This window comes from Durio zibethinus, chromosome 21 (genome assembly GCF_047325235.1).
Source record: "Durio zibethinus cultivar Kanyao isolate XHJ-2024 chromosome 21, ASM4732523v1, whole genome shotgun sequence".
NCBI lineage: Eukaryota > Viridiplantae > Streptophyta > Magnoliopsida > Malvales > Malvaceae > Durio > Durio zibethinus.
In genome coordinates, this window is record NC_143182.1 from 2,444,917 (window position 1) to 2,463,370 (window position 18,454).

The window sequence follows — 18,454 nt, forward strand, 5'->3', positions numbered from 1 at the left end:
AAATTTAAGAATAAAAAATTATTTTTAATGTTTTCAAGCCAGTTGAGCAGAAAATAAAAAAATATAAAAATGCGGCAGAAGTGAATTACGCTAACCAACATCGTCCATAACCCGAGTTCCAAGACTAACCAGAAACAAGTATAAAAGCATTTTATCTTGGCAGCATGATTTCATTCTTCTAAGTTCTAAATGTCTATTTGTTCTAATATAATTGGACAAAAATATTTTATAGCCATGGTGGTGGACCCCAAGAATAAACTCATAATTTTATTTTTTTTTTTAAACACAAAATATATTATGAATAACATTTTCATACTTTCTTTTACTTTCTTTTTTAAAAAATAATTTTCGTTTTCATTTAACAAACACATATTCAATAAATAAAAAATAAAAATAAAAAATTTTTCTTTGAACTGTCAATAACCGTTCTATAAAGATGTTTAAGAAGTTTTAAATTTTATTACTAGATTGTAATCAATTGAATTTAAATTAATATAATATTATATTTGAATTTGAATTAAACTTTAAATTTGATATTTAAATTTTAATTCGAATTCGATCAAATTTTATTTTTTTAATTTAAGTTTAATTTAAAATAAAAATAAAATTACTTAAATTCGTTTATTTATATTCGATTAACATATAAAAATAAATTAAATTATTATATTTAATAAAAATTTAATTACTTATATTTAAATTCAAACTTAAATTTAAAATATTTTATCAATAAAATAATTAAAATTTATTAAAATATAAAAACTTAATTAAATTTACAAATAACTTGAATTAAATATAAAAATAATTAAATTCAACCTAACTTAATAACAACTAAACTGATTTTATATTTTATTTAAATCAAATTTAAATAATTTATGAATCATTTTCATGGTTAATATATCCTTCGACTTTCGCTTTCACTTTCCGTTGGGATTGCAGTCGGTGATGGAGATGTAATCCTCTGCAACTAAGCTCATTTCTTTCCATCTCTATTAACCGTAGATCTCATATTGTTCCACTCGGCAGCAATCCAACGAAATCATTCCTTCTATTTTGGTACATAATCTAAACGGAAACATTGTTTCCGTGATTCGTTTGTCTATGACTCTAGCTGTCTTCGTCCTCGTTTATCTCGCTCTTCAACTTCAAAACTCCAAAAACAAAAACTGAAGAAACAGAATCCCCGCTCGGAAAGTAAAAGGAACTTCCACAGAGAGAGAAAGAAACGGCGTAGTTTTAAAGAGAAAGAAAGGAGATGACGGTGATAGACTTGATAACGAGAGTCGACGCGATTTGCAAGAAATACGAAAAGTACGATATCGATAAGCAAAAAGAGGCTAACGTCACCGGTGATGACGCTTTCGCTCGCCTTTACGGCACCGTTGAGTCCGAACTCGATGCCGCTCTCCAGGTGTAACTCTCTTCTTCCTCTCCTTTCTCTAGGGTTTTTGTTATAACGTTAAAGTTTCTGACTTTTTGTTTTTTCAAATTAAAAAAATCACGTAGAAATCAGAAGCTGCCGCAACGGAAAAGAAAAGGGCTGCGGCGGTTGCTATGAATGCGGAAATTCGACGAACAAAAGCTCGATTGCTTGAAGAACTCCCCAAATTACAACGACTCGCTCTCAAAAAGGTTTTTTTCCTTTTTTTTTTTTTATTGTTTCTTGAAGTTGCTAATTGATTGCCTTAATAGTAATTAGACTAAGCATTTATTAAGTGGTAGTATTAATCTCTGGGTTGTAGGTAAAGGGGCTTTCAAGAGAAGAGCTTGAGGCTCGAAACGACTTGGTTTCTTCACTGAAAGATAGGATTGAAGCAATACCAGATGGATCAACGACTGCAGCTCAGCAAAGCGGTGGAGGTGGTGGTTGGGCAACTTCGACTTCTTATGCTGCCATTAAAATTGACTCATCTTCAGGTAATAATCATTTATATGTTGGATTATTGTTATATCAAGAGACCTATCAATGATAAAAAGTTTTAACGATGCGAATTGGATTGAATTAGTTGGGGGCTTCGAAAATGAGTACTTTCAAAAAACTGAAGAGTCTGACCGCTTCAGGCAAGAGTACGAAATGCGCCGAATGAAACAGGTAATAATTTTTTGTTGTTGTTGTTGTTTGATTTATCATTGCTGTGAGATTTTCAGCTCTGCTTTGCTTGCTATTCCAATGATCTGTCTCCCTGTCGTTTTATGTTATCATTTATTCCTATAATGGCGGCGGTGTTTTGGAGGATTATAGTAATTCATCTTCGTTTCTACCTAAATTTAAGCTATTACAATTAAGATATGTATTCTTTTTTATACAGGATCAAGGTTTGGAGGTTATAGCTGAAGGTTTGGACACCCTGAAAAACATGGCTCATGATATGAATGAGGTTAGTAGTTTGCTCGATATCCTCTATTTACTTGTGCTATAAATCATAATATTAAACAGTGAGAACTTATGCTATAGTTGTTTTGGTTATTCTTGTTCTAAAAATACTATCTTTTTTCCTTATGGCAGGAATTTGACAGACAAATGCCACTGATGGATGAAATAGATGAGAAGGTGATTCTCTATTTGATCTGCCTCTTGTTATACTCCTTTGCTTGTCAAGACATGGAAATTTTTTCTGTTAGTTTGCTGATAGCATTTTGGAAAATGTTAATTCATATCTGAAGCCTTTTAATGGTTAACCATATAATCGAGACAGAGAGAGAAAAGGGGCCAGTAAAGTCACGGTAAATTATATCAGTTGAAAGTAGTCTGCCAATTTACATCGGAAAAACACTTTATATCTGCTAGTTTTATTTTCTTTTTTTTTTTTTTAATCCAAAAATTACTAACAAGTAATTGATGTTTAGTCTGTGTGAGGTAAAAAGAAAAGGTTGGAACATTCTCTTTTTTGATCTGAAAATTTCTGCAGATTAGAACACTGTTTTGATATTTTCCAGGTAGATAGGGCAGCCTCAGATCTCAAAAGCACAAATGTGAGACTTAAGGATACTGTTAACCAGGTAAATTGTACAGCCTTTCATATTTTGGTTTTGGATGAAAGCTGCTTTCTATATCTTCCCTAATTTTCACTGTATTTTGATTTTGTTCAGCTGAGGTCAAGTCGCAACTTTTGCATTGATATCATTCTCTTGTGTATAATTCTTGGAATCGCTGCCTATTTATACAAGTAAGTTTCCTTAGTTTACTTCAATTATATACTACTAAACATTGAGAATTTGCGTGTTCCTGTTTTTTATTCTGAAAATTGTTGCATGTAGAGAAATGAAACATCATTTTTTTATGGTTACTAACACATTTGCTTAGTTGCTTCCCACATACCCCCATTAAGCTCAACTAAAATTATTGCAAACTATTTGGGATTGGCCACGATGTTTTTTACTGCATTTTGAAACTCTAGCTGCTCTCTAGGTTATGTTTGCCCAAGGTTTTTATTTCTTAGCTTGATTCATATGGTAATTTGTTGAAAATTTATAAAACTACCATTCTTCAACTTCACCAAGATAATTTTACACCTTTGCTTCTCTCGTGTTCTTTGTTCGGTTTACCTTGAAATTATTATTATTGCTACAAATTTTGAGATCAGTTATTCTCTGCTGCAGTGTGTTGAAATGAGACAAATCTTTCCACGATTTTGCTCTTCCATGCTGGTATACGAGTTTGTATGGATTTTGAATCGACCGTCCACTTTACTGGTGGTATATAGATGATCTCTGTAACTCGAGATTTTATATGTATTAATTTCGTGCGTAATGTTGAACACTAATTCCATCTGGTTTCCTGGTCGTAATGCCCAAGGGTTTCACATCATACAGCTAAGTGCTACTAACAGCATCCATTTGGTGGCAGATAGGCTACCCCTATGAACCGCACATTTTGTCGCTAGGTATGGAAAACCAATAAATAAATAAAAAAACTTGTGAAACTATTCAAAAGTATCTCACGCATGCGAATTTGAACATAGTAACCTAGGTTGCCTATGTTGAAGTAGAAGTCTAGAGCTGGTACAAGGAACGGACCGAACGGTAACTACTTGCTTCTTTTTGTTTGTGTAGTAGTGTACTTGCACTATAAAAGTCTTTATTTATATACGGCAAAGCCAAGGTCTGGATGAGCTTAAACCTATCATGCCGTTATTATTATTATTGTTTCAGCAGGGGCATTTGACTGTGTCCTTTTGCAACCTATGTCTGCCACCAAATGAACTGTTTTTTCTTCTTTTTCCCTCAATTATTCCTTTTGATAAATGATAAGTTTATTAGTGTAGTAATATATTGCAACGGGCTTACCAAGGTGGTTGTAGCTGTCATGAAGTATTTTATTCTTTTATTGCCACTACTATTATTACCCAAGACTAGAAAAAGAAAAACTATAGCAAAAGGATTATATATTGGTCTTGGATGCTATGTTGCAGCACTTGCAGCAAAGCCATACAAATGTCTTGAAATTGCTACGCACCTGGGTTGTTACTGTAGCGCCGTCACTATCTGCTTCTTTAATTGTCCCATCATCAAAATCATAAAACACCAATCGATTTTTCTATTGCAATGAGCACTTGGGACTTGGGAGTTTAAATCTTCCACCAGCAACGCTTCATGTTTGAAGGCACACACTCGCTGCAAATGGGATATATTCGATTTCACCTTTAAAAAGTAATCATCAAAATAAAATCTATTAACTATAAATTCGGTTTTTTTTTTATATTTTTTTAATAAATAAATGAATCAATTGAATTAAAAAAAAATTTTAATTTAGATTATTCAATTTATGAAAGTACCAAACACGAAATGGAATCTCGGGACAATATAATATCAGCCACTATTTAAAAGTTATTATCTCCAATTTATTGATAGATGTGACAAGAAAGAAACGACCTCATAATCTGTTTTTCCTTTGGCATGTTTTGAAATTGCTTGACGAGTGCCTGCTACTATTAACAATATTGATGTTTAGGTGGGACCGCATGTTGTTGCTAAATGTTTAGGCAGTAGGAATCAAGGGACTTAAAAACAAAAAAAGAGTTGGGCGACAAAGGCTACAAATACGTGCGGATATCTGGAAACAACGGCGTCGTTTTTCTGTGCTTTGTTGTAACCTTCTGTAATCCATCGGATCATAGGTGCGCCCAATGAAAAAAAAATTTTTTGGCCAAACAACGAAAAGGTTTCAAAAGTAGCCAATAATAACAAGCGAATACATATATATACATATATATATATATATACATCAATAAATAATTTATTCAATTGATTAAGGTTCATCATTTTTAACGAAAAAATTGAGTTCAAGTTTTATTGGTGATCAATTGTTATGATCATTTCGAATGCATGATTTGTAATCATCTATTTTAAACTGTCAAGTACTATACATTTTATTTTAATTTAAAAAACTGAACAGTCTATCTATCCCAAATTTTTTTTACAAAAAAAAATACATATGTATAATGAGTTTATATATTATTAATAAATTAGATGATATTATTTTATTAATAAATATTAGTTTTTAAAATACGTAAAAAATTAATAATTTTTTAAAAAATTATTCATTAATAAATGATACCAATTATAAATCCATAACAATTATTATAGATTATAAAATTTGATTTTTTGTTTGTTGGTGGTGTTTTGGGTATTGGTAGGAAGGAAGGTGACTTGGTGATCATACAAAAGACACCTTGGACTTGCAACAAGAGAGCATGGCTAGAGGGTGCTAGAGTTAATATTCGGGATGTGCTCTAACACTTAAATCAATTAGATATTTAGGATTTAAGTGAGGGAGAAAATAAATTGTAAGTAATTTTAAAAGCTTAAAGAGAAATGATTCTTAGTTTATACCATATTCAAACATTTTTTTATATTATATATGAGAAAAGGGATGATGATAATATTAAAACAATTAATAGTAAGTTCATGTAGAACTTGACGAGAGATTATTTAAATGATTATGAGTTACATTTAATAATTTCAAGTAAATATATTTAATGATTTCAAGTAAATATAGATTGTATTTAATAATTTCAGTTAAGTTGAAAGGCAATCGTTTATTGACTTTGAGGATTATAAGAATTGACCTTATTAAGTAGATAAATACAACAATATTTGAAAGAGAATAAAAAAATTTTCAATAAAAAAAAAGTGAGAAAGGGAAGAAGGAATGAAAAAACAATTTTTAACATATTATTGAGAGTTCTTTTTTTATTATTTAAAATCTTGAGATCGGTTATATATTGAATTGTTGATTGATTAATTAATTAATTAATTATATAAATGTATTTTTATACTTATAATTTTATATAATTAATTAAAAATAGTTAATTTTTGTGAGATTGGAGGTTAAATTAACCAGTTTAAAATAAAAAAAAAAAACGACATAGGTACACAAACAGAGAGCATTATCAGATTCAATTTACCAAAAATATAACCTATATTTAAGCATTTACAAAAACTCTCTAAGCAAAACTGTAACCTATAGTTAATTATTTTTTTTAATAATAAACACTAAAATTGATGATTTCTCACAATAACGGTCCTTTCTTTTCTTTTCTTTTTTAAGAAGATATAAATCCAACATAAATAAAATAGTTTAATAAAAAAATATTTTAAACAATATTTAAGCAATAAATTAAAGCAAGCGTGGTATATATATATAATCCTAAAAGCACTTGAAGGGCACAAATAAAAAGAAAGGAAAGAATAGATTAAAAAAAAAAAAAGCAGAAGAGAAAGATCCATTAAAGAGTCAGAGTCAGACATACAATCAATAAGGGTCATGAAAACTACTAATCGAGCGCACCCTCGTCGGTTGTGCGATCACTACTCCGTGCTTACCTGCTGTTCATACAAACGTCACATTCATATATAATTGAAAAAAGTTGCTTTAAATAGAAAAAAATGGAAAAATTCTCAGCATGAAGCAAAAAATAAAGGTGCTAGAGCTGCATCAATGGTGGCTGATGTGGAAGAGGCATTAAGTCAGATAAGGTCAGTCAAAACATAGTAGTAAATGGGTCAATTCAAAAACAAAGCTTTACTGTTTTCTCAGTTTTCACCGTTCCTGTGAGGTTATGCCCGTGTTTTGTAAGGAAAAAGATCGATGAACCAGAGGAAGTTAGTTTCTCTACCATCCATATTCTGAAAAATGTTAATGGTCTATTTATTGTTGACCCCTACTCCATCTCCACAACCCAAGGTTGCTTAAGCTTAGACTGGTTAGAATGAAACCAACTCTAAGCACAGAAAGTCTGAGATCGAAATGCAGCTGAATCACATGATAATTAATTCATGCTTCATGTTTAAATCTTTCTTCATTTTCTTTCTCTCCAAACACCCCAGACTCACGCGTTTTCAACACTAACTCCGTATTTTCAAGTTAATTTTTCCCTTTTTTTTCCTCTTCTTGTCTGGTTTGAAGCTGATATCGAACTTTAATTATCTCTCTTGTTTTCCTCTTTTATTTTTTTTCCTGCCAGTTTAATTATCTGACTGCAATGCACATGGTTATTAGGTTTAGGGCCTTAGGGTTACTGCCTTACGGGTTCGACAATCGTCATTTGGGGTTATGAACCCTAACTAAAAGCCTCAAAGTTCGTGGATTGTTTAGTTATTTAAGTGCTCCAATCTCGACCAGATTTTGCTTGTTATATTGTGCAAGAATATCTGTTTTCTTACGTTTTGACGAAGCTAGTTATTCTTACATAAAGTGTCTTTAGATGATTTGTATCCATAAAATTTTCACGGCGAATTAATATGATTGATATTTAGGGCTTCTTGAGATGACGGAGGGTTTTCTCTGTTATAATTTGTAGCATCGTTGTCTTGTTTGAAATTAACATTGAAGCTTCTTGGTTTGCTATCTAGGTTAATTTTGGTTTATTAATTTCCAGTCTTTTATCTTATTTTTTTTCTACTCTGCTTCTCAAATTTTGAGTTGCAAATGATGATCATGATATGTCTGCTTTGCTTTGTCAAATCTGCTGGAAATCTGACAAATTTGATTCCCTTTATGGATCCTTTGATCGGCCGGTTCAATTATATCTGATGAGAAATTTATCAGGAAGATGAAAGACATTCAAGTTTTTCTTGCTGTTTTGGGTTTCTCAGCAACCAAACGTGAGTATTTTCGTGCTGTTTTTCTGTTGACCTTGTTCCTGAGTTCAAAGATTGTTTTTTTCTCTTGCAGCCCTTTATATTGTCGAGGGTTAAGGCAATGTATAGGAGATTCAAGACTGAACTACTTGACGTTAACTAAACCCAGACAATTAGCCCTGAATCGCCGCAACAGTCCAAACCATATCCAGTCAAAGATGTAGAAAGAAAACAGACAAATCAGAGCCGCTCTATTCTATTATGGGAAAACATCAATGTAATGTGAATAATTGATCTGAACAAAACATATGGCTCAAGAGTTAGAATCCTGAATGTTTCAATAAACATATTGTAACACTTTTTTATATGCAGCAAATTTCTTGTTTCCTGAGAAAGTAACTGTAGTATGATAAATATCCTGTTAAGTGTTAACCATGGCATTAACAAAAACTGATTCTTCTTCCTTTAATAAACATATATCTCCATTCAATTGATAATACTAATAATTGTCAATTAAGTAATAGACAATCATGCCATGCCACACAATAAAGCATGACAGAAAATGCTGAAGGAAAAAGCCTCTTTTATTGGGGACTCTTTTTTTCAACTGTTTATATTCATGTCACTGCAACAACAAAAAGAAAACAAAATTTCTACTACTTCACTTAAAAGGGTTAAAAAAATTGTAAAAGTAAAAAGAGGGAATCCTTAAGAGAAGCCATGTGGCTAGCTAGTTTTCCTTGGATACTGATTTTTTTTCGACAAATATATACTTTGGAATGAAGTGATGGAATCCAATTTTCAGAAGTTTTTATTATTATTTTTTTTTACCAAATGCTAACATAATGATTGTTTTATGCTTTTGAGTTCTTGGAGACGTATCTACTATCTACAGCTCGAAAATGGTTTATATTCCCGTAAACAGAGGCCTCCATTGATATTATTCTACTTTTTTTATGGTTCGGTGATGCATTGCGGAATGATCAAAGATCTCTGGACTTTTCCAATTGGACTTACATTAATGTTCCAGAAAAAGAAAGCCCTGTAACTAAATTCTAGTAATAAGAAAATTGATTTTGGAAAACAAGAAGAGGGGAAAGTAAGAGATGCTTGGATCAATAATTCCTCTTCTTTTTTAACCAAAATATGGTAGAGAAATGGCTGTAACCCTAGCTCAGTATACCCCACATCAACATTCATGCTTAGTCATTTTATAGATTTTCATCTAAATAGAGCAACCCTGTTTCTATATGTCTTTCTTTTTCTTTTTCTTACTATATATATTTTGTTTTTTTTTCTTTGTTGTGTTGTATGTGATGCATGTGTCAAACTGTGGGTGGGGGAGTAGAACATGGGCTCCCTGCAGCAACTGCTACCGACTGTAAAGAACAGAAGAAAAAAAAAAAAAACATCCGAAGCCCTTGTATTGGAGCTAACTCCTCTATTATTTACTCCAACCGGTTTTAGAAGTATTTATTTATTAGATCAACTTCTACTTTGCAATACAGCATACTCCCCATTATTGGCAGGCAGCAAGAGGATACAAAATTCATTTCAAACAAATCTTATACTGCTACTCCCATACTATATCAACAAAAAAGAACTGGGTATCTGTAATTTTTCATACGAAATAATTTTAGTATTTGAAAATTGACAAAAAAAAATTGAACCTTTTTTTTTTTTAAGAGAACAATTATTAAACTAGTAGCCAACACATAAGTGTATATATATATATTGGTTTGAAATTTTTTAATATTAGATAATCATTTTGAATTCTAATTAATTCAGAATCAAATCAAATTATATCTCATAAAAAAAATAAATTATCTTAAATTTATTTTTTTATTTACAAAATTTAAAATAAAGATTTTATTTTTAAAAAATAAATTTTTTGCCACTCAGATTAACGAGCATTGGTATAATTATATATATTAAGCAATAGGATTAGGAAGGATGATAATATTGGTCCATCTGGATTCCACGGTCCTCTATCTCACCATATAATGGTAGGTCCGCTTCAAAGATTGCATGAATTAGTAAGCATAATTTTAAGATTATAAATGACAATTTTGGAGAATATATAGTTATTTATAATATTATTATTTCCTTTTCGTTTATGAATATTTAAACAATCAAGATTCCAACGTTAATTACTTTAACTTTAATATTCCTTATTTATTTTAATCGTAATTAATCAAGTAATTAAACCAACTTAGTTAATTGTTATTCAAAATCTGCTAGAAATTGACATGTGGGGTTGGGGTCGGGGGTGGGTCTTCCCAATCAACAGTTTGCTGCTGTTGCTGCTATATCTAGCTTCTCACTGCTGCTTAATAATAATAATAATAACTGGGTATCACATTCTGTGCTTTTAGCGTCAGTCTTCCTGTAACCCTTCATCACAGCCTTCCAATCTCAAGCGGGACCCACCCAAGTACACTCATCAAATCCATTTTTCTAGTGGGTCAGAAGTGTTTGCCACTTCCTGTCACCCGCGCGTGGCTTGCAGCGCGTTTGCATCACTCTCCTTTCCCTTCCCCTCCCCCACCCCGTTCGTCCATCCCCCTGTTCTAGGAGTGAAAGATGTTAGGTTTTATCCGTTTATAATTTTTTAAAAAATTTATCTCAATTGACCCAAACACCCCTAAAAATTACCGCTGTTGGAAAATGTAAAGAGACCCCACCGGAGCCAAACGTGGGGGCAACCGTATAAGATCATTAACGCCTTTCCTAATATAATAGAAAAAAAAATTAACTTTGGACAACCATCTATCATGACGTGTAATAGCGGCAGCTTTCTTTTCACCCGAAACCTATTTCCGCAAATAAATAAAAAATCTAAGGACACAATGGTCCATTAAAAAACAAATCGAAACATATGAAGGGCCGAGAAAGCAACAGAAAGTTAAGAAAACCCTGATTATCGAGTTCTGTGAGATCTGCTAAAAAAACACCATAGCCACTGCCAAAGCCCCCCATCTCTTTTTCTCTCCCTCTTTCTGAGAGACAAAGAAAGAAAAGATTGACTGCCTGGGAAGAGATAAAAACACACCCTTTTGGATCTATTTTTCCTTTCTTTTTTCTTGGCTTTCAGTTTCGTAGATTTTATTTTTTTATTTTTCTATTTATCTGTGAGTCTCCTCCTCCTCCTCCTATAATTTGCTATTTTTTTTTCATATTTGTTTGGTTATTATTATTGGATAACCAATAAAATATGAGGATTCGGAAGAACGCGAAGCTAGCATCGCTGATATACCCGCAAGGTTCGAGGCCTGAGAGTGTGCACGTGTGCCAACTGAACCAGTCGCCATGGGATGTGATTCCTTTCTCTCAAGAACCATACCCATCATCATCATCTCCTCATCACCAGGTAACAAAATCTTTGCTTCCCTTTGTTTTTCTCTTGCTCTTTGAAATAAATTGGTTCGTTTCTTATAGCAGATCTACTTACTCCTCCTTCACCCTTTGCCTCCGTTTTATCTTCCTTCACCTGACATTTTATCTATATCCCTCCTTTTCTTTTAGGGTTTTTCCCATTTTAGGGTTTCAACAAAACCCTAAATTCTCTCCTTATCGTGTATTTTCCTCCAAATGGTCGATTTAGGTTATTGGGTGTTTGTCATTTCTGTGTATTATTTTCTGGTTCGGGTTTTTCTTTGTTTGCTAGCTTCGTTTATTGTTTTCTTTTTTAAAAAACCCAGTTCGAAGCTGAAGATAGCTTTAATGGAAATGGGAGCTTAGGCGATTCTATTGGTGCTGTTGAGAGGTAATCTACATCATATTTCTTCGATTCGATTCTTTTTTATCAATTGGTGTCGTTGTATTTTATTAGGGTTTTTGGTATTCATTTTTAAAATAGTCGAATAATTATCCAAAAATTTGTTGATGGGTTGGCGAGTTATTGAAAACCCAGTTTGTGTTTTTCTCGCGGTTGTTGAAAAATGTTGCGGTTATTACTCGAAAAGCAGCGTAGCTTCGATGATGGAGAGTGAAGAGAAAGCGATTATGAAAGTGGAAGGCATGGTTATTGACGATAATGACGATAAAGATGAGTTGAAAATAGGCAAACAATTTGGGTTTAAGAGCCAATGCGAAGCGGAAGAGAAGGAATCTAAGCAAGAGGCTTTGCTGAAATCTTGTAACAACAGCTGCGATAGTGGAAATAATCCCTGCAAGAAAGCTGAGAAGAATAATCAGCTAACGGGGAGCCGCCGTGGACGAGCCCGAGCAGCGAAGAAAGGGTCGTCATCAGGATCGAATCCGTATGAATTTTACTATTATTCTGGGTTTGGGCCGTTGTGGGGAAAAAGAAGAGGCGGCAGCGATAGAGTAGGCGAAATCAGCAAGAATATTATTGAGGCTAAAGAAGTTGAAAACAATAGCAGCGCTGTCACTACTCAAAACAACACGACGCTGTCTTCTTCTTTACAAATCAATAATAATGAAGAATTTGATTATGTCGATGATGAGGAAGATGATGATGATGATGATGAGGATGACAAGAATGGAGATAGTGGCAAGAAACGAATGAGGAAGCCCATTAAAGCAAGATCGTTGAAGTCCCTAATGTGAAGGAAAAAAAAAAGGTTTGGGCTTCTTTTCCCTTCTCTTTGTTGTTGTTGTTGTTGTTTTTTTTTTTTTTTTTTTTTCATTTCCTTTTGTGTTTAAATGTGTTGAGATTACCGTATTTTTCATTTGTTTTCTCTTTTATGGCAAGTTCAAGTGTTTTTATTTTATATTTTTAGGGTTTTAGATTTAAGTAATTTAATTTTGGGTGGTTTTTGTTTTATATGATGTTGGGTTTTGTCGTGGGTGAGAGTAGAGTTTGCTCTGCTAACCTGTCAGTACCAAAGATATTGTTGCGTGTGAGTCGCGTGGACCAAAACGGGGTAAGTTAGTCAAATGTCTGAAATGTAAGGGCGGTTTTGTAATTTCGAACCTGTTTTTATTTTTTTCGATTTTTTTCCAACGGGTTGCGTTGATCTTTAACGGATTGGGTGACGTGGCGTTGTGGGATTCTTGTGCTTAAATTTTTTTAAAACCAACCAAAACTATCGATTTTGATAAATTATATTCTAATGCACATAAATTTTTTGAATTCATTTTTATATATAGTGAAGGTCTAATTTTGTAAGTAGAATTTAAACGATTGACATATATTTTATCTTTTAATATAATATAAAAAATATGTATCATATTATTAATTTTATTTATAAAATTTATAAATTTTACAAATAAAAAAAAATAAAATTTCTAAATTTTTTCCCTTGATTTGATGGGTTTCACTGACTTATACAATGAGTTTTAAACATGACACTTTGTATATTGTGCTAAGTATGAATTTTGTAGTTTTGATTGGTTTATTAGAATTTTAAACATTGTCAACAAAAATTTTTGTTGGCATGTGGAATTGATAAGCTTTATGATGTAATAATAATCCCGTAGGTTTTGGTAATAACCTCTACATTATTACAATTCAAATTTTAATTTTGCATAAAAAACCCTTTTTCCAAAATTTACTAATATGTAACATTAATTGATTGGGATAACAAAAAAAAAAGCTTTATTCCTCCTCTCTCATTTCGAGTGAGCATATAATAGTGCTTTGGCTCAAAGTTACTAATTACAGAGGTGCCTTGAGGTTAATTTCCTTACTTAAAGTATGTCAATTTTATTTTTTTATAAATTTTAAAAATAAATTTTATTCAAATTTGACACGAAAAATTACATGTAATGGACATATTTTTGTATTGTCATATCAAAAATGAAATATGTATGAGTTTGGTTCTCTTCCATCTTTTTTATGTCATATTAAAAATAATATACAAAACTTTTCATTATCATATCTAGAATTGAGCTTTAAATGTTATATATAATGCAGTTTTTTTTTTTTAGTTAATAACAGTAAAACTTGTTCATATATATTTCCCTTTGCGCCTGACAAAACCACTTTTAACGTTATTTATTTGAAGGCAATAAAGAAAAGTTATTTATTAAAGTTTCTCTAAAGTTTTTTTACATGTAATTTATACATATATAAATTAAAATGTGACTGATTTGCATGAAAAAGGGAAAAAGAAAATCTTGAAAATAAATATAACCTAATTATGCTATTTTTTTTTTATTTTTTGGTTCAAAAGGGGACAATATCTTATTATATGAAAAGAGAAAAAAAAATACTTTCTTCAAAAACCCAAACTCTAATATTTTTTTTAAAAAATTTTTTACCGTTAAATCAAAAAGCGGAAAACAATTATGCTAAAATGTGATTGATTTGCATGAAAAAAAGAAAAAATAAAATCTTGAAAATAAATATAACCTAATTGTGCTGAATTTGTAGGTAGGGAAAGGTCAATATATTATCAGGCTGTACGTTGTTGATCGGACGTACTGAAACTCATTGAATCTTGTTGTCGGGTGAAGATAGGATTGGCTGCCTACACTCTTTCATCCTCCATTTCTCCTTCGACCGACTCTTCGGTACTTCGTACCAAATCCGGACAAACTTTGTTCATTCTATTTCCAAGTAGTACAAATTTCCATTATATGAAATTCGTTTAGGATTCTTTTAACGACGATTTTAATAAATGAATTTGGAGCTTTTAAAACTAATACCTCATAAAATAAAATTGTTAAGAGATTTACATTCAAATTATTAAATGCAAAAACACATATATCTATCATTGAACCAAAAATAAAAAATAAAAATAAATACTTAAGTTTAATGAGAAATCATCTCATAATTACATCCAAAATGCAACATGATAGTTTGAGAAAGTAAGCAGCCAATTACTGCAAAATTTACCTAACATACAGCTAAATTGTTTCCAACCCAACAGAAATTAACAAAAACGTGACTAACAATTATGATTAACATTATTAATCCATTAAAACTAAAAGCCCCCGTGGGAAAAAATAAAGTTCAAATCAAAAAAAAAAAAAAAACACCACACCAATTCATTCCGCTCGAAACGTTTTCCGTTTTTTTGTTCCTTCTCGTTTTCTCCATGCTGCACTTGGTGTTTTTCTGTTTTCAGTTTTCACGCTATAGATATATTCACTGAGCGACAGACAATAAAATCTAGTATTTGATTAATTTTGGTGTTTTCCATTTCTCGTACGTTGTGTAGCTTCTCTGCAGTTTTTTTTTTTTTTTCTTTTGTTCACGACAATGTAGTTTCTTTGCAAATCTAGTCTCATGGACACCATGCAAGCTGATCTTCCCTGCAAATACATAGTTATTTACTCTCTCCCTTTCCCTCCATTTGCTTTTCTGATTCTGTTTCCTGCTGGATACCCGCCACCTACTCAGAATTTTCGTTCTGGTGGATATCCCGCTCCTCATCCTCAATGCTATTATAAGCGACCTTGATACTAATACATGTTCAAATTTGGATTGGTTCATTCATCACTCTATCCTGAATCATTATGATATATTCACCAGAAATGTTAACTATAAATATGGAAAAAAGATGGTCAGTTTTGCTAGTCTTTTCCCCGGCCCTGTGGTGGAAATAATATATGATTGTTTAACATGCATGTTATGTTCATTTTTCTTTCTATTTCTATCAGATTCAAATCTGAAGAAGCTTTAGTCCTGTAGCAACCTATTATAGCGTCTTCTCTATTGTTTTACATTAATTTGTCAATACCATCCCCTCAAAGGGGAAAAGGGAATTAACATAAACATTATTAATCTTTTATTTTTTAGAATGCATACTTTGATAAATTTTCATCCAGTGCATCTTAGAACATTAGATCAAATAGGAAAGATAAAGTTTCTATTGGTATAGATCAAACAGGAAAGATAAAGTTTCTATTGGTACCGTGAACTGTGAATTACAACTCATGAACTACATAATGCCTCACACTGAAACGACCAGATCTTTTCTAAGATGGCTAGTGCTTTGTCAATTAAAGCCGCTGATTACCATTACGACTCATTTCTGGAACCATGGTATCACCCTCATCATCATCATCCAAAATCCCAAGACTTTTCATTCGTGATAGCTGCTGAAATTTTGGAGCGGTTTCCTTCTTACCAAACAATTTCTTGGCATATATAGCACCACCTGCTACTGCTCCTATTGAGAATGAAATGGCCACGACCATCACAATCCACTGTTAAAGAAACCATAGATTAGATTCAGCCTGCTCATGAGCAAAAGAAACGGCAATAGACTTAGGGAGAGATGAATCATACTCACATTTGTACTACTATTACTGCTTCTCCAATGAGGCAATTGAGATGTAATGGAATCCATAGAGGAATCTGCAAGGATTTGTATTTTGTATTTTGTATTTTGTAATATTTCATCCATATTTCAATTATAATAAATTGATAAAATCTGAAACTTTATATTTAACAGGGTAGATCAGGATTCAAATGTGAACAATATTGAGCAAGAGGTTTACAAAACTATCAACCAAATGGATTAGAGTATGAACTCTGTTTATAGGACAGAACTCATGTAGCACCTAGTACTGTTCAAAATGTAATAAGGCCTTAGTAAATTTGGTATCCAAATCTTTCAAACACATTGAGACAACGCTCTTTAAGATAAGTAACACAATAGAAAATAAACAGAAAGAGAATCATATCAAAAACGAGGTAGGAGGAGAAAGTTGACCTGTTGTGTTCTTTGTTGGGAGAGAGCAATCAACACTTCCTTGCCAGTTAGGAGGACATTGGCATACGTCACTTTCGGCCAGGCATTCAGCCTCATGAAAACAGAATATCCTACCACAAGGAGCTCCTGGGTGCTCGCAACGCTCTCCAGTATATCCTGGAGGACATTTGCAGGAGTAGTCCTCACCTTGAACAATCTCCTCACAGATCCCACCATTTTCACACCAAAACGAATTAGTCCCGTCGCACATTGTCATTTTTGTGTCACAGAATTCTCCCCTGTAGTTGAAAATAGCAGCAGAACCATTTATCAGAAATCAGAACTATGTATACTGATGAATTCACCAAGAAATGTCCTAATAATCAAACACAAAGGAGATTCAGATCAGATAGTATGTTACCCAAGGAAAGGACGATCACCATCCAAGATGGTCGATGGATCCGGAAGATTGCAAATGCAAGCACCAGTTCTGTTGCATGACCCAGTTTTGCATCTGCTGTCTTCACATGGTAGAGAATGCACGTTCAATGATCCAAACAACAAAGAGATCGCTACGACAGCTATAAGCATAGATTCTTTACTGTTGGACATTTCAAGATTCAGAGATGGAAAGAGGGATCAGAATGAGAAAAAGAGGCTTGTAAGTTTTCTTCATATTTTTTAGTTTTGAAGTAATGCAATGTGGAGATTCGGGAAAGAGCCTTAGGGTTTAAGCAAAGGGTGTGTCAGGCAAAGGAAAAAATGGATGTTAGTTGGAGAGCTCATGAAAGTGAAGTTGAAACTGTCATAGTACGTGTTGTTTAAAAATTAAGAGTCATTCAGAGGGGTTTTCTGTCTATGGAAGTTTTGAAAGTTAGCAGTAGTATTATTTTTGAAGCTTTTATTGGTCACCGTCTCACTGAAGACTGAAGCTTTGGGAAGTCAAAGAATGCATGATCCAATTTATTAGGGTATTGGATCAAAGGAAGTATGCCAAGTCAACCGTTCACGTGTATCGAGGTTGAACACTTAAAATGAACTGGGTTTGGAGCTAGGAGTGGGCCTCTGCTGGTGACAGTTTAGACTTGAGTTTAGCATCAGATTGGGCTAAACATAACTTATTGAACTTGTTTGAAGAAGCCCAACAATAGCCAATGCTAAGCTGCACGACCAGATTATATGTAGGATGAGCAAAAATAGACAATTAGATCGTTGTCATAATAAAGTTAAGGATCTGAGCTTTGGGCAAAATCATTTTCATAGATTCACTTTCCTCTTTAATAAAAAGGAAAAGGTGAGATAAATAAAGTTATCAGATTCACTTAGGACCCTTCAATTTCCTTTTGTCTCCTTGGAAGTTGAAACAAAAAGGGGCTCCCTGAGTTCTGTTAATCCTGTTGTATTTTGGAAGAACGAAGATCGCAGGAAGGGGGCCCTTGCATTTTGGTGTCACTATTTACAGTGTGACAGTGTTACAGAGCCAGCTTGGGATTTAAGCAGTTAAACAGAGCCTGAGAAAAAGATGCATAGAATCCAAGTTCAGTAAAATCATCATATGAAAAAGCAATGGGAAAGCAGGAAAAAAGGTTCTCAATGAACCCCCAACCGGGCACCACCTTTAAGTGCATCTGCAACCATATCCTACCTATTTCTCTTAAAATTTTCACTATTCTTAACAGATCAGCAGGAAAAAACAATAAAACCCACAGTTGATCATCACCCCAACAAAACAATTCATCACTGCCGAAGTTTCTACCATTAACAAC

The 18,454-nt window shown here is 32.7% G+C and overlaps 3 protein-coding genes and 1 long non-coding RNA gene across 6 annotated transcripts; 3 read left to right on the forward strand and 1 right to left on the reverse strand.

The window, feature by feature from the left end:
- The first annotated feature begins 923 nt into the window (after window positions 1-923).
- On the forward strand, window positions 924-3,923 carry LOC111304761 (syntaxin-71-like). 2 transcript variants are annotated; one of them, XM_022901677.2, is made up of 9 exons: window positions 924-1,408; window positions 1,504-1,629; window positions 1,740-1,914; window positions 2,004-2,089; window positions 2,307-2,375; window positions 2,504-2,548; window positions 2,935-2,997; window positions 3,088-3,164; window positions 3,598-3,923. In XM_022901677.2, the coding sequence occupies exons 1-9, from the start codon at window positions 1,253-1,255 to the stop codon at window positions 3,608-3,610; spliced, it is 810 nt and encodes a 269-aa protein (XP_022757412.2). In that variant the 5' UTR covers window positions 924-1,252; the 3' UTR covers window positions 3,611-3,923. The 2 variants fall into 2 exon arrangements, with proteins under 2 accessions (XP_022757412.2, XP_089606493.1); XM_089750367.1 differs by lacking the exon at window positions 3,598-3,923 and having other exon boundaries at window positions 1,101-1,408; window positions 3,088-3,168.
- Window positions 3,924-6,746: 2,823 nt separating this feature from the next.
- LOC149512763 (uncharacterized) lies at window positions 6,747-8,595 on the forward strand. Its single transcript, XR_016331498.1, has 3 exons — window positions 6,747-6,975; window positions 8,048-8,103; window positions 8,174-8,595. It is a non-coding gene; the product is annotated as an uncharacterized LOC149512763 (long non-coding RNA).
- A 2,384-nt stretch (window positions 8,596-10,979) lies between these two features.
- EDA8 (Putative membrane lipoprotein) lies at window positions 10,980-13,133 on the forward strand. Of its 2 annotated transcripts, none has more exons than XM_022903820.2 (3): window positions 10,980-11,449; window positions 11,781-11,845; window positions 12,045-13,133. In XM_022903820.2, the coding sequence occupies exons 1-3, from the start codon at window positions 11,294-11,296 to the stop codon at window positions 12,649-12,651; spliced, it is 828 nt and encodes a 275-aa protein (XP_022759555.2). In that variant the 5' UTR covers window positions 10,980-11,293; the 3' UTR covers window positions 12,652-13,133. The 2 variants fall into 2 exon arrangements, with proteins under 2 accessions (XP_022759555.2, XP_022759556.2); XM_022903821.2 differs by having other exon boundaries at window positions 12,048-13,130.
- A 2,710-nt stretch (window positions 13,134-15,843) lies between these two features.
- On the reverse strand, window positions 15,844-17,624 carry LOC111305941 (uncharacterized). Its single transcript, XM_022903824.2, has 4 exons — window positions 17,110-17,624; window positions 16,710-16,987; window positions 16,287-16,351; window positions 15,844-16,200 (listed from the first exon to the last, which is right to left on the reverse strand). Exons 1-4 carry the CDS (start codon window positions 17,298-17,300, stop codon window positions 15,994-15,996), a joined length of 741 nt encoding a protein of 246 aa, XP_022759559.2. The 5' UTR covers window positions 17,301-17,624; the 3' UTR covers window positions 15,844-15,993.
- Between the last annotated feature and the right edge of the window lie 830 nt (window positions 17,625-18,454).